General features: G+C 43.8%; 1 protein-coding gene across 2 annotated transcripts in view; it reads right to left on the bottom strand.

The window, feature by feature from the left end:
* Positions 1 to 12,668, bottom strand: part of GXYLT2 (glucoside xylosyltransferase 2) — an 83,141-nt gene extending 70,473 nt beyond the window's left edge. Inside the window, exon 1 of one of the 2 annotated variants that reach the window (XM_010385979.2) lies at positions 12,218 to 12,668. In XM_010385979.2, coding sequence (XP_010384281.2) covers positions 12,218 to 12,492 — 275 coding nt within the window. In that variant the 5' untranslated portion in view covers positions 12,493 to 12,668. The remainder of the gene's footprint in view (positions 1 to 12,217) is intronic. The other variant, XM_030919572.1, reaches the window with a different exon arrangement.
* Positions 12,669 to 16,640: the final 3,972 nt, after the last annotated feature.

Raw genomic sequence — 16,640 nt, 5'->3', positions numbered from 1 at the left:
TTATTAAATAAATAAATACATCAATGCACTTAACATTTATAACATGGATAGATGTTGTAAAAATTTTTAAAGCAGGTAATGGTAGTATAGCAATATCATAAGAATTGTGGGCCAGGTGTGGTGGCTCACGCCTGTATTCCCAGCACTTTGGGAGGCTGAGGCGGGCAGATCACCTGAGGTCAGGAGTTTGAGACCAGACTGGCCAACATGGTGAAACCCCGTCTCCACTAAAAATACAAAAAAAAAGTAGATGGGTGTGGTTGCAGGTGCTTGTAATCCCAGCTACTTGGGAGACTGAGGCAGGAGAACTGCTTGAACTGGGGAGGTGGAGGTTGCAGTGAGCCGAGATTGCACCATTTGCACTCCAGCCTGGGCAACAAGAGGGAAACTCCATCTCAAAAAAAAAAAAAAAAAAAAAAGAATTGTGATGCCATGTGGGAATGAGTGAGGTTTGTAAAACGTTGCCCTGGTTGTCCTGGCTCAAGTGTTCCCCAAGCTCAAATGAAAAATGATATTCAGAACAACACAGAAGGCTCGGAGGGAGTAGCAACTTCCATGCTTCCTCTCCATGGTGCCTGAGACAAGCGTCTCCTTAATCGCTTAGAAGTCTCAAGCGTGCGACTTAATTAAACTTCAATTTCTGGAGTGTATAAATAATGAAATACGGCATTTATGTGTAGTGCTATTTACTTTGTAGCCTATTACTGCAAAACACACTGAATTATTAAAGCGAGTAATTGGTTCTACTCAGACCCTCTTTTCTGCCATCTCCTGCTATTTCTCTTATCAGTGCTTCTCCTGAACTGTCAAGCTAAATTAACTCAGGTGAACCTGAGGCTGCCATACAGACTGGCGGGGAAAGTTGGATGGAAAATTGCACTTCTTTCAAATACAGCCCTAAACTGCGCTGTTGGCAACTAGTTTTACTTACAGAAGGAAACAGAAATACGTGGGGGAAAAATGGTAGAACATGAATTTTAAGAAGCTGAATATGCTCACCTTATGGGAAGAATAGATTAGTGATGTCCTCCTCCCTAGTGGAGTATTTTGCAAGATGAAACCATTTTTGCTATTTTAACATGGATTAAGTCTGCAAATGAGGAGAGAGTGGCAGTTCAGGAAGCGGAAACAACACTTTGATATGGCCCCTGGAAGAAGAGTCCGGAGGGCGATAATTATAGCCATGTCAAGTGTTGGCAGTGAGAGTCACTACTAAAGTTCCCTGCAAACCACAGGCTTTGGAAAGCATGAATCCCCTGACAAAAATTTTCTCCCCTGACGCCATGATTAGATTCTTCACTCAGAACCCACACATGACACTAAGGACTTTGCTAACAGTTAAATAACTTTTAATGACCCATGGTTTCGAGTTAAATCAAATATCATAAATCTTTCAAGATAGAAGAGCCGGCATTTGCCTTGAAGTCATGGTGTTATATGAATAATGCCAAGAGAGTGCCAAAAAACTCCATGGGGGGCTTCATGACATTATTTGATAAATGCATTTAATTATTAATAGTACATATTTAGCTTGGCTCATGATATCTGAAATGAGGCTGTATTCTTAAACAAAGTCTAGGTCTAATGCATGGTAGGTGTTCAGAGCCTAAAGTTGGTAATTACAACTATGTGTATATGTGTGTGTATTTGCTTTTAGACATCATTGTGCACATACATAAGCTTTAAAATTAGTGTCACAGCAAGGATTCAAACCCAGAGAGGTAGACTTAAGAGGCCATGCTTTTAGTCATTATGTTGCATTTGGAACCACACAGAAGTAAGTTAGAAAAAGACCAGCCCTCTCTGGCCGGGCGTGGTGGCTCACGCCTGTAATCCCAGCACTTTGGGAGGCCAAGGCAGGTGGATCACCTGAGGTCAGGAGTTCAAGACCAGCCTGACCAACATGGTGAAACCTTGTCTCTACTAAAAATACAAAATTGGCCGGGAGTGGTGGCACATGCCTGTAGTCCTAGCTACTCAGAAGGCTTAGGCAGGAGAATCACTTGAACCCAGAAGGTGGAGGCTGCAGTGAGCCGAAATCGCACCATTGCACTCAAGCCTGGGCAACAAGAGTGAAACTGCACCTGAAAAAGAAAAGAAAAGAAAAGAAAAAGAGCCCTCTCTGAGCAGATGCAGCCCCTACGCAGGGCTCCTGCCATGGACTGGATTTCAGTCTCCCATGCCTCCCCAGGGGCTCGTGTGCAGGGAACGACCTCCACAACAGACCTTTGCCAACTCTACCTTCCTAATCCACCCATTTGCCATTCGCAGAGGTTATTCACATTTGTGTCGATTTATTCCCCCGCTAGAATTCTATGAAGGCACCTGGACTATTCTCATTTCGTTTTTTCCCTTATGATTGTTCCTGACATATAGCAGATTCCATTTCTCCATCTCCTTCTTCTTTCCAAATTAACATGCTATCGAGATTTTAAAATATGAATCGGCAGTGCTAGTTTGAAATAAATGGCTGTTGACATATGAGGGAGAAGAACTAGATGAGGATTACATATTCCGCAAAGGGGCATTTCTGTCTCATTTCCTGAAGAAGAACATGAAGGACTTTAAAGCTTGGAGGGAGGAAACGAAGAAAAGTGGTCTCCCCAACTAATTTCCAGCTTCCTAAGCCTCAGGCCATCAAGGGATTTTTAATTTTTATGGTAATTTATATACTTTAAGTTATTTAATGCATATACAAGTAGTGCATATATCATAGAAAAAAATTTAAATACCACTAGCAAAAGTGGGGGACACTCAATTCCAATTTCATAACTACTGTTAAAATTTTGGTATGCTGTCTTCCAGAGTTATACCCAATATACGTGGGTGTGTGTATGTACATATGTAAATATATAAAAACTTTTAAACTTGAAGTAGGATCATTTTCATAATTTGTTTTCTTCCTTACAAATCTGAACAATTAAAAAAAAAAACTAGAGAGGTTCTAGAAAGCTATCAAATGGTTCAAATTGTGACATTTGTTCTCAGCTACAGCATGGTGGTTAGCAATTTTGCTCTAAAAGCACATAGACCTGGCTTCAAATTCTAGGCCTGCCACTTGACTGTCCTATCTTGGGCAAGTGCTTTAACCCCCTTTAGCCCTCAGTTTCCTCATCTGTAAAATGGGCATACCGATGGTAATGGACATCTGCTTTGGGTTTTGGGATTTCTTACTGGCATCTATGTTTAGGACTTTCTGGTAAAAGCGCCTTACTTTTATTTTGGGGACACCACTCTTTTTCTGTTCTCAGCTCATGAGGCTTGGAGGGGATGAATCAGCTGCCCCTCACCCCACCAGCTGTAGGCACATCTCATGTGTAGCCGTCGGTGATTGGAAACACATGTTAGTCAAGTGAGGTCAACGGAGGCAGCCCTGGGACTTTTGCTGGATGGAATTTTTCCCTTAGGGGCTACTAGAAGAGAAGGTTGCACACCCAGACCTATTGGGAATCATTACATGGAGAAAACTGACCTGAGAGTGTTGCCCACACAGAAGGAAGCAGAGCTAAAAGGAGGCAAGATGGTTAGAAATCCTGGCTTCACCTGTGACTGAAGCTTTATCTCTTTGCACTTTCCAGTTTTACGAGCCAGTTAAAACCCCTTTTATGACTAAGCGATACAAACGGATGAGCTGGCATTCTATCACGTGCAACTGAAAGAGTTCTGCCTTATCCAATATGAGTTCCTACCTCCCAGGTTATTATGAAGATTAAATGAAATAATGCAGTGAAGTGCTTAATAAGGTACCTGGCATATTTTAAATCATCAGTCAATATTAGTTATCATCATAATTAAGTATTAATGTGAAATTCATCAGAAGCCTTCATTTTCCTCTAAATACGTTATATCCATGCCAAAACCAGGCTAGGCAGGGCAGCAACAAGCACCTTATTTTATGTATCAATACTCTATCTTACTACAAACCGGATTTGAACTGCTAGTAAACCTTTTGTTCTGTTTTAATTTGAGACAAGGTCTCACTCCGTTGCTCAGGCTGGAGTACAGAGGCACAATCTCGGCTCACTGCAACCTCCGCCTCCCGGGTTCAAGCGATTCTCTTGCCTCGGGCTTCAGAGTAGCTGGGATTACAGGCGCCTGCCACCATGCCCAGCTACTTTTTGTATTTTTGGTAGAGGCCAGATTTCACCATGTTGGTCAGACTGGTCTTGAACTTCTGACCTCAAGCAATCTGCCTGCCTCAGCCTCCCAAAGTGATGGGATTACAGGCATGAGCCACCGCACCTGGCCACACTCCTTCAGCTTTTAATGAGTACCAGGAGACTGAGATTGGTGTATCCTTTATTATATACAGAAGCTGAGTCTCAGCTTCCTCAAGTCATACCTACCCCAACAAGAAAAGGCTGCTTGAATCTGCATTTTTTAAAAAATATATAAAACTGAAATAGAGATGGGTGTCTCACTATGTTGCCTAGGTTGGTCTCTAACTCCTGGGCTCAAGCGATCCTCCTGCCTCAGCCTCCCAAAGTGCTGGGATTACAGGCATGAGCCACCAGGCCCAGCCTTGAATCTGTATCTTAGCCCTTGCTAACACTTGCCGGGAGTTTCTGGCGTGGCATGTTTGGTGTCAGCATTTTACCTGCATTGTCTCATTTTGTCACTGAGCTTATTTCTGAGAAAGCCACAATTTGCTGAGGACTGACTTGTTCAAAGTCACACAGGTACTTAGCTGGGTCTAGTTATGGCTCAATTCCTAACAATGCAATGATGGATAATAATAGTACTCAGAACAGCAAATGATTTGGTGACTCCCATGAGCTAACCTACTGTGCTAGGTGCTTTATGTACACTATTATTTCACCTCTCGGATCTCAGTTTTTCTCACTCATCAAAGAGAGTCATATTTTGGATTATGTATTCTCTATTGTCTTATGTAAAGCTTGGTTTATAAATTGTACCATATGAGATTACAGTATCTCATGTTGCTAAAAGAGATAGGGGATCATCTAAAAGTCACTTGAAATATATGAAGGGCACTCTTTTCTGGCACAGAATCAGCAACTCCCAATGAAGGTATCATGTCAAAAAACTTCTTTTTCCAGGAGGACTTTTCAGAACTTCATAATCTGAAACAAATGCTAGGGAATATTTAAGGGAAATGTAAAATGAATACCATCTTCAACAGAAGTATCTTATTTTCTTATATTATTTGTAAAATTGTGCTAAAATATGTACAACATAAAATTTTGTCTTTTTTACAGGGAATTATAAATGAAGTATTCCTAAGGAAAACAAATCTGTTCTCAAATTCTCTTCCAAAGACTCTCACCTGTGAGTTTTAAAAAGTAACAGTATCAATGTGGCCAGTATTTACCGAATTTAGTAAAGGTGTTAAAAGCAGGTGCTACATATTCAAATTAGTCAGGACTCCCTGGTGGCAAGTAACAAATGCAAGTCAAACTAGATTAAGAAAAAAAGGGGAATTCATTACATCACAGAATCTAGAAATGGTTGAGACAGTGAAAGGCATGAAGCTGGCCTTGGGAACAGTGCTGGGAGCTGTCCACCGCCCCCACCCCCCCCGCTCCGGCCCCACCCCGCTGGCCTGCACACCGCTGCCAGCCGACCTGACCCCACCCCACTCCACCCCATCTGGGTTGCTCTGCATCATTTCTCATCTCTCCATACCATCTTGGTTTCCATTAGCTCCTATTGCAGAACAGCCTTCCCCACTGGCAGAAATACAGTTGCAGTCCCTGAGTTGCTTAACTTACAGCTTCAGCCACTAGAAACAATCTGCCCTTATGCTGTTCCCTTAGGTCTCCGTTGTACCAAACCCCTATTAACCTCAATGGGGAAGGCACCAGGTTCAAGAGGCTGAAGAAGAGACCCAGAGCCAGCAAATGAGACCTGGGGTTTTACTGGGGGCTTCCATATAAGGGAGAGAGTCCAGTGGCAGTGGGCTGGGCAGGAGGACCGCCTTACATGCAGTCCAGTGGCGGTGGGTTGGACAAGATGACTGCACAGCCCAGTGGGGAAGGGCTGGGCAGAATAACCGCAACTGTTTGCAAAAGGTGTGCAGTTTACATATTATAGCGTTTTCACTTACCACCCTCCCCTCAACAACCTCCACCTGGCAATCTTCATGCAACCCAAAACTCAAGGCCTTAACCCCCTGCATAGCCCGTGTTCCACGGGGCCGGACGAGGGCTCAGATGTTCCTCATAGAACATAAGCATGAATCTCTGGGTTGGCCACTCCAGGATTCCCTAGGTTGGAACACACATTCAGGTGCATCTGGCATGCAGGGTCATTCTAAGGTATGCTCAAGCTATTGCTAATTTACCATATAGTCTCTGATCCCAATTTTTAAAAATCCTTAAGAAAAGCTCTGATTTTGCTCAGGAACCTACCCCTGGTAAGTCACCCGCAGGCTTTGATAAGGTCAAGTGCACATAATGGCTGCTCTGGGGTGTGGTGGATGCTCACTTCCTGGGTGCCCCCACCCAACTATTCCCCTTTCTCTCTATCAACAGTCCCAAGATTTTGATTTAAAAGAATCATCTGGTTCAGCTAAGATGATTTTGGATGCAACAACAGAACTCTCAACTCCAACACAGGGCCCAAGAAACGTTAGACCTCAGGATGCCTTGGTTCTGGGACTCAGTGGTGTCCTCAAGGACCTGTATTTTCTTTCTCTACTGCCCAAACAGATGGCTTCATCCTAAAGATGATTCCTTTACAATCATGGTGGCAGCTGGGGCTATTTATTTCCTTGGTTGTATCTAGAAGATGGAGTCTTTCGTTTAATAATATAAAATAAGTTCTTTCCTTCTGGCTGATTGGGCCAATTTGGGTCATATGACACACCTGTAAAACCAATAGCTGTTGGCAGAGAAATGAGTGTATTGACAGGCTTAGTCCTGGATACAAGAAGCTCACATTATGAAAGGCACGGATCATCATGGTGGGCTTAGACTCTCTCGGGGCGACACAGTGAGACACTATCCCAAAAAAGAAAAAAACCCAAATAATAAAAGTAATAAAAAATAATACAACCTATTTAAAAGGAAAAACGTCCCTCTCTTTTAATGGTGTTACTATTAAAGACACTCACTATTCTTCAAAAGGGTATGGGACCATTTTGAATATTACTGGATAATAAGGAACTTAATACTATAAGTAAATCTTGGAACAGGGCTGGCACAGGCAGGTCCTGCACCCATTAATTAGTTCATTCAACAAATATGTATTGAGTATCTACTATGAGATCATCTCTGTTTTAGGAGTCAGTGAAATAGTGCTTTAAGGAGAACACTGTTAGGTGTACATGAGGGGGCAGGAGCAAATAACATACAACATTCACACAATGAGTGCTCCGTAAAACAAAAGACTAAATAGGGTAAGGAAGAAGAGAGTGATGGAGAGGACACCCTTAGGAGAAAATATTTGAGAACAGTCCTGAAAGAAACGGAGGAGCTAGCCATGCTAGGATGTGCGCAAACATTCCAGCACTAGAGAGATGCATACTACTGAGGCAGGAATGGGCTTGGTGTATTTGAAGCCCAGTGTGGCTGAAGCAGAGCAAGTGAATGGGGAGTGGTAGAAGAGGAGGCCAGAAAACTAAATGGCGTTGAGATCAAGCAAGGGCTTAAAGGCCACACCGGGAAACTTAAAGTTATTCTTAGTGTGATAGGAAGTCAATCACTGGAGGGCTTTAACCAGCAAATAGGTGGACCCCATCAGGTCTACCTATTACAGATTATTTTAGCGGCCGTAAGGAAAATGGACTGTAGAGGGCGCTAGAGTGGAACCACACAAACCAGAGAGTAGGCACCTGTAGGTGTCCAGCTAGGGAATGATGGTGGTTAGGACCTCATTAAGTAACTATGGAGTGGAAATGGTGGAACTGGGGATATATTTTTGAGACAGAACCAATAGGGCTTACTGACTGAGTAGGTGTGGAGGGTGATCGAGGGGATTCATGGACCAATCAACAAAAATGAATTGTGGATAGAATCAAGACTCACACTACATAGTATCATAGACAGTACTCAAGATCCAGACACCTTTAATGTGCTCTGGGGCTATTAGCTAATTATAGGATGGACATAGATGAAGCATTTTGCTGCAGAACACCATCCCTTTTAGTGAGACCTTTATTCAGGTTTGAACACTCTGAGAAGATTCATCTCAAACACTAAAGGGAACTGCAGGAAATGGTGCCTCTTGATGAGACACATGCTTCCTTTCATTGGAGTAGCTGGGGAGGCTGCCAAGTGTAATGTGTTTCTGTATTGTCTCCTTTCCCTCATCCCCAAATTCTGGGAGGGCAGCAACTTCATTCACCATTGTACCAGGAGTGCCTGACAGAGTAAATGTGCAATCACATTTGCTGAATGACTATGGAACAAAATGGCAGAAGAAAACTACCGGCTTAAAGGTAGCTTAAGTCTCCCTTAGAAGCCATATTTTAAGAGAAACAGCAATATCCAGGCCAACACAGAAGAAAAAGAATAAAGTTCAGGACAGGGTTGCGGTTGAGTAATCAGTAAGAGCCCTAGGATGGAGCCCATAAATGGAAAACAGTGATTTTGCAAGAGTTAGCACAAAGGGCCATGCAATAGCCATTGTTGGGATTTTGCTGCTAAACTTGATGATCTCATCCACAGGATCATCAAATGTCTGAGCTGGAAGATATCTTAGACAACTTTTGGATTAATTTGCTCATTTCACAGATGAAGAAAATAAGGTGAAATGGCTTTGGACTAGAACCCAATTTGCTGAACTCCACATGCCAACTTCTTTCCTATATTGCACTGATTAGCAGTTAACCTTCCTTTTCCACATGTAGGCTCAAGGAGGAGTTTTCAGAAGTGACCTAGAGCAAGTCTTCTAATGTCTAAAATCTATTCCCAAGTACAATTCTCATTTTATGATTCAGTTTCAGGGAAAAAAAAAGATCTTTCTTGATAAACCTTTCCTCTTATTCAGTGAAAATGAGGCAGCCCCTCAAGGTTCCCTTTTTGAAATGGCTGCCAGGCTTAAATTTAACACTTAATCCTACTAACAAAAGTACTGTTTATTTTTGATGAACAGTATTTATTTACACCTCTTCTTTATGACTTTTCATTTTTCATACCATTTCAATGGACTTATTGTATATGTGTCTCTTACTATACGTCGTCTCAGATTCTTTTTGGAAGTCAGCCAGGTATAAATCACCAATAAGCCAAAATAGAAGGAAGATTTCATTTCTTTTGTGCACTGGGACTGCTGCTTCCAGAATGGTGTCCGTTTTCAAATCCCCCCCTTGACAGAAAAGCTCAGACCTTACTTACCTCCTGGCTTTATATTTATAGCGAAGGAGGCCACCACAGGACAGATTGTATACAAATGACTAGTTATAAAATTGAAGGGTCTGCCTACTAACGAGGCAAGTCCTTGGAAACTTCTGTGAAATGAAAACAAGATGTGGAAGGAGAGTGCTACGTTTCCTGCGTTGACGTGGCAGAACTTCACTTACAGCAGCCCCCTGTGGGAGGCGAGGCAGCACAGGCTGTGGATGGTAAGCAGGTGGTGGACTGTGTCACATCCAACTCCAGGCTCTCAGCTAACTACAACCACAAGCCTGACCCTCCCCAGACCAGAGAAATGAGATCACGTAGCCTTCATCTCTTCTGGATTCTAGCCATGTAAAGAGATTAAAGCACTCGTTTTCTGAAAACAGGAGGCTTTCTCTTCCCTCCCTAAATGAAATTCCTCCTAAACCACAAAAATTTAACCCAAGCAGAATTAGGAAAGCAATAAAGGAGACCTAGCAGAGATCTTTCCTCCCACTCCCTCACAACTTCAGAGTCTTCTGCTGCCATTTCTGTCGAGGTAGCAAGAGAAACAATAAATAAGTCCCAGAAAATGTCAACTGTTTATGCATTTGAGCCTGAGACTTCCTGTGGCTTTTGTTTTTTACTCCTTTTCCAGTTTTACAATTTTGTTCTTTATTCCTATGGTGTTGGCCATGATTTCCATGATAATCTAAGAGATATGTTCAAAAGAAAAATGGCTTCAAGGGTACTGTTGCTCCTGGAAATAGTCCTTCCCTAAAACACCCATTTGGATTCTGTTCATGATCTCCTCCTAGTCAGAGCCACTTTGTTCAGACAGAAACAAAAAGATGCTGCGCCACTGTTCTCAACACCTTGAAGAATGAGACAGATCCAAAAATCTAGTGTTTCTTTAAAAAACATCTCAGTAAAATTACGAATTGCAGGCAAGTCTATGGCATGACATCAGCATAGCACGTAAGTGCTCAACCTGAGTCCACACCGCCTGGATCTTTATCTTTCTCTACCAGGTTACCTGTGAACTTTGGACAAATTGCTAACCCTTGTGCAATACTTTCCTCATCTGAAAAGTGGGGATACCATTGGTGCTTACTTTGCAAAGCAGGTTATCAAACTTTGTTGTGCATGAGAAACAGTGGGAGGGACTTGTTAAAACACGGTTGCTGACCACCCCCCCCCCCCCACAAAGCTTCTGATTCTGTAGGGCTGGGGTGGGGCCCAGGAATCTGCATTTCTAACAAGTTCCCAGATGATGCCTGTGCAACTGGTCTAAAGTCCACACTTTGAGAACCACTATCAAAGGGTTATGGTGTGGGCAGGGCGCGGTGGCCCACGCCTGTAATCCTAACACTTTGGGAGGCTGAGGCAGGGGGATCACTGGGCTCAGGAGTTCCTGGCCAATATGGTGAAACCCCGTTCCTCTACTAAAAATACAAAAATTAGCTGGGCATGGTGGCATACGCCTGTGTGCCAGCTACTTGGCAGGCTGAGGCACAAGAATCTCTTGAACCTGGGAGGCTTGAACCCGGGAAGTGGCGGTTGCAGTGAGCAGAGATCATGGGGGAGATTATGGTGTGGATTACATAGTTGTATATGTAAGTGTTAACTGTGACTATTTGTATGTACTGCGGTTAGCAATATCCCTGGCAATAGGTTAACAATGTTAAGGGTGACATTATTATTATTATCTTACCAGTCGTCCCATCAAACTTAGCAATCATATTAAACTTGCAGTTAAACCCTAATTAATCTATCATAAGAAACACCAGTATAGAAGAGGAGAAATCCTATTAATTTCCTAACAGACATATCCTTAAAGACTGTACACATCCAGAAGGGGCTGTAAAGTGTTGTAAGTACTTTAAAGTGACAGATCGTTGGGGTCTTTTTCCCTCTAAAACTTGTCAGTACCCATCTGTAGTGAGGCAGAAGGGAAACAAAAGCTGACACAGCTACTTCTGGAGGTTTCATGTCTTTTCTCTTAGTTACAGCAAAAGCACCAAAAAGATTTAGTCATTATGGTTAAAAGGAATTTTTCAACTCCCTTCAGGTTGAAATTAAGGAGCCCAGCAAACGAGGACATTGCATTGGCAGTTAGAAACAACAGTTTTGAAAGGGCAGATGAAACAGACTCGCTAGAAGACAAGGGGATTGTTGAAAAGCCCTCCACAACAAAGGAAATGAACCAAATCCCTAACCTGCGGCGCGTTCCAGCAACCCTAAGGCCAAAGATAAAGCGCTCCGATGAAAAGCCTCCGCGTGTTAAGCTTTGGGTAGGGAAAGAGAGTATCAAACACAAGGTCGAAGGTTAAGATGTTTTTCTTGTAGGAGAACCCTTTGACCACACTTGAGCCTGAAACAGAATGAGGATCTGGAAACCCCCACTCTGTCTTTTCTGTGCCACGCATCAGTCCTTTCAAGGAGAGAACTTTTTAATAAACTTAGGTCAAGTGTGTCTTCTGTTCAAAGCATGGGGGTACTCCAGGTTGAACGAGAGGCTGCCAGTCGTTGGTAAACATCTAACTTTTCCAACTCAATCAGATCTAAGGTTTCGGCAAAATTCTCCAGTGAAACATGAGAATTAGATAAAGCATTCTTGCATCGTGATGGCTTTTGACAAATTAAACAAAGGGTGCATGTTTGCAAGAGTGCAAAAATGACAGTTAAAAAATTTAATGTACAAAACCACTTTCCTTGACACTTCAAAAATGTACGTGATTATCAGCACTGAGCTGTTAGAGGGACTCCACCGAGGTGGGTCTTCTTTTCTATCGGGCTAAGAAACAGAAGCGGGCAGCCCGTGGGTGAAACTTGGAAGTCTGTCTCTCCAGCCCAAAGCCTCCCTTGGACTTGGCACGGGTGTAGGGAGCCAGACACGGGTCCGCAGATGGGATTCTGGGGTTGCCACGACTCACCTCGCCAACTTCTCCAGTCTCGCAGCGCCCCGGCGGCCCGCTCGGGGGCGCGGACGCGGGGGCCGGCGCCTCCGAACTCCTGGGCTGGCCCCGGGGAGGGCGCCCGGTCCCGGCCAGCGCGCGGGGACCGGCGCGGGGTGGCGCTGCGGGGCAGACGCGGGGCGTGCGGGAGGCGCTGGGGGCTCAGCGCGGCCAGCGCGCAGGGACAGCAGCGCCAGCAGCAGCGCGGCCAGCGCGAGCAGGAGCAGCGCCGCCGCCTTGCTGCGGAGCTTCATGGTGCGGCGCGGCGGCGGCGGCGGCCCCCAGGCGGTTCGGTCCCTCTGCGCATCGCGGCGGCGGCAGGACGAGTGCAGCAGCGCGCGGCGGTCGCCTCCTCCGCCCGCCCGCCGGGGACTGGGGTCGTGGCGGCCGGCGGGCGGCCGGCGGCGACGGCGGAGGAGGAGGAGAGGGAGGAAAGGAGGGGGAGGCGGTGAGAGCGGGGCTCCAGGAGGAGCAGCCTGAGCCTACCGTACTGTGTGGAGTAGCCGCCCCTCCGCCCACCCGCCCGCCGCTAGGCGCTGGGACTTCTGGTAGCTCACACTCAAAACCACTCCGTTCATTCATTCGTTCGTTCGTTTACCTCCCCGTTCACTCACCCACCCATGCCATCCACTCTTCCCGCTGATTGTCTCATGCCATGATTCACTTATTTGTTGATGTATTCCATGTGTTTCCTCCTTATTTATTTTATCCATCTATCCACACATTTGTGCACTTATCCACACATGTTTCAGGCAGGAACATCTCTGTCCTGTTTGCCCAGTGCAGGGATCTGCGGGTGGTGGTGTCCAGTAAATATTTGTCGAATAAACCCCTATTGCCGCCTCTGTCTTGCCACCTCCCTTTTTCCTGGAGGAGGACATATTCAACAAGGACACATGCAATAAGGCAAAGCGAGTAAAAGTAACACGTGATTAGTAGTTGGGGCTTCAGACTCAAAACACCAAAGTAGAACTTGGGGCAGCTAGACTGGCCAGAACAGATCCATGTAGTCTGAAGAAATTAGAGAATGAATTTCAAAGTTTGGATTTGAAATCTGACACTGTCACTTAACTGGCTTGGTGATCCTGAGGAAGCTGCACAACTTTCTTAAGCCTTAACTTCCTTACATGCAAAATAGGAATGACGATACTGCTTACTACAGAGGCATTTTGTGGGCATTAAATTAAATAATGCCTTCAGAGAAACTAGCACAGTGCCTGGCTCACAGTCAGTGCCCAATAAAAGTTCTGTAATGATTAGTTCAATAAAACATAGCTTATCATATATACATAAACACACATTTTATTTTCTTTCTGGCACAGATTTGAGATAGAGTAATAATTTCACAACACAATGTAAGAATGGCTTCTTTGGAGACTTTAACAGCTACAATCGCCAGATGAAGGTCATAATTTCCAGACGATTCTTCCAGGGGATCCCCAGTTACAAATATGAAACATTAGAACACATCCTCTTATGACTCACGGTGAACTGACAGCCAGGACTCCATTAACTCTCTTTTCAGCACACCATAGAACAAAGAACACTAGTTTTAACAACGTCCCTGAGTTTTTTAGTTTTTTTTTTTTTTTTTTCTCGCTCTGTCGCACAGGCCGGAGTGCAATGGTGCGATCTCAGCTCTCACTGCAGCCTCTGCCTCCCGCGTTCAAGCCATTCTCCTGCCTCAGCCTCCCGAGTAGCTGGGATTACAGGCTGCGCCACCACACTCGGCTAATTTTTGTATATTTAGTAGAGACAGGGTTTCACCACGTTGGCCATGCTTGTCTTGAACACCTGACCTCAAGTGATCCATCCGTCTCGTCCTCCCAAAGTGCTGGGATTACAGGCATGAGCCACCGTGCCCAGCCTGTCGCTGAGTTTCTACAAGATTCCATGTTGCTTTATAAATAATCTAGAATTCAGTTATATTCTGAATTATTCTCATATTAGCATTTTATTTTAATTCCTTGAGAACCCATTGTATTTAAAGTTCTAGGGATGAGAATATTTAGTAATTTGGAAGCTCTTGCCAAGCAGACATCTAGAAAATGGCAGGGTGCAAGTTCAGTGTGGGGGACATGTTGTAGGTGAGTAAGCACAAAGAATTCATTAGTTCTCAAAGATGAGGGGGAAGGTGCCATCCTACTCAGAAGCATCTGAAATTGTGAGAAGGCTGACAGGTTCTACTAGCATATGCAAAACCTCCTGCAATGCTCAGGACATGACAACAACGAAAACTATCCTGGGCCAGCGTGGGACCCTGTTGAGAAACACTAGGCCAGGCTAAGGCCTGATGTTTAGACCTTTCAGGTTTAGAAATGACCACCACTATGTTGACATGTGGCCCAGAGAAGCAGGCATTCCCAACTCTGTCTTGCCCCCTCCCTTCTACCTCTGGGAGGACAGATGCAACAAGGATAAGCAAAGGTAAAGTGAGTCAAAGTAACACTTGATTAGTAGCCAGGGTTTTAGCCTTACACACCAAAGAATAATGGACCAAAGAGAGGACTCAGTTTTCTTGAACCTCACTGAAGCAAAAAAAAAAAAAAAAAAAAGAGCCTGATTTGCCTCCTTCCACTGAGTCCAAACCCAACTTTTGGATTTGTTTGGATTGCTCTGATTCGTCGAAAATTACATCCTCTAATTTTTTATTTTTTTGGATGTGGGCAAACCTCATTTTAATTGCAAAAGACTTCATTTACAGCACATTCAATAATGAACCAACAGGAGAGTTGCTGACTTTGGAACATATGAGTATATAAAAATCCCTTACAATTCAGGTAGTCAAGATAATAAGCACATACAAGGAAAGCAACCCTCAATTTTCTGAAAACTTTTACATTTTAAAAGATGACTAGGCATACTTGGAAGTTCAAAGCAGTAGGATGTCCCTTGCAGGGAAGGAAGGAGGAAAACCCTTTTCCGTGTTGTTAGGCAAATGTGTATCAAATATATCCCAATTCCACTTGATAAAGTCAGTTGCATGACCTCTTTGAACCAAGCTAGGGCAGAACACTTAAGAGGGCCTTGGGTGGGGATGTGACTCCAGGAGAAGAGGAACGCCAGATCCCATGCAGCACCAAACACATCCGTTCCACCCTCTAACACAGATGAGGCACGTGGCCCATGTCCGTGGACACCGGATACACAAGAACAGTCATCAGATGGTTACTGCTCCCACGGCCTTGTGTTTTCTAATGGTCTTAATTTAGGACATGGAGAAAATCCTTTACCACCAAATGCAAACTGTCACTGAACTTAAGTCAAAAAGAATGTTATGGGGGAAATTCTTGTAACACATACATGAGGACTTCTATTTCACTAATTAGAATAATGATTACACAATTGACATTCCTGTTTTCATAAGGTTTTGTTCTCTACACTGGAATGGCTTAAGAAAAAGTTGTCTATTTTTGGTGTTATTTTACACTTTCCTTTTTTTTTTTTTTATTATACTTTAAGTTCTAGGGTTCATGTGCATAACGTGCAGGTTTGTTACATATGTATATTTGTGCCATGTTGGTGTGCTGCACCCTTCAACTCGTCAGCACCCATCAATTCATCATTTATATCATGTATAACTCCCCAATGCAATCCCTCCCCCCTCCCCCCTCCCCATGGTAGGCCCCAGTGTGTGATGTTCCCCTTCCCGAGTCCAAGTTTCCTCATTGTTCAGTTCCCACCTATGAGTGAGAACATGCGGTGTTTGGTTTTCTCTTCTTGTGACAGTTTGCTAAGAATGATGGTTTCCAGCTGCATCCATGTCCCTACAAAGGACGCAAACTCATCCTTTTTTATGGCTGCATAGTATTCCATGGTGTATATGTGCCACATTTTCTTAATCCAGTCTGTCACAGATGGACATTTGGGTTGATTCCAAGTCTTTGCTATTGTGAATAGTGCCGCAATAAACATACGTGTGCATGTGTCTTTGTAGTAGAATAATTTATAATCCTTTGGGTATATACCCAGTAGTGGGATGGCTGGGTCATATGGTACATCTAGTTCTAGATCCTTGAGGAATTGCCATACTGTTTTCCATAATGGTTGAACTAGTTTACAATCCCACCAACAGTGTAAAAGTGTTCCTATTTCTCCGCATCCTCTCCAGCACCTGTTGTTTCCTGATTTTTTAATGATTGCCATTCTAACTGGTGTGAGATGGTATCTCATTGTGGTTTTGATTTGCATTTCTCTGATGGTGAGTGATGATGAGCATTTTTTCATGTGTCTGTTGGCTGTATGAATGTCTTCTTTTGAGAAATGTCTGTTCACATCCTTTGCCCACTTTTTGATGGGGTTGTTTGTTTTTTTCTTGTATATTTGTTTGAGTTCTTTGTAGATTCTGGATATTAGCCCTTTGTCAGATGAGTAGATTGCAAAAATTTTCTCCCATTCTGTA

This window comes from Rhinopithecus roxellana, chromosome 1, assembly GCF_007565055.1.
Source record: "Rhinopithecus roxellana isolate Shanxi Qingling chromosome 1, ASM756505v1, whole genome shotgun sequence".
NCBI classification, from domain to species: Eukaryota; Metazoa; Chordata; class Mammalia; order Primates; family Cercopithecidae; genus Rhinopithecus; species Rhinopithecus roxellana.
Note: the sequence above shows the minus strand (reverse complement) of the source record. Positions and strands in the feature narration are given on the sequence as shown.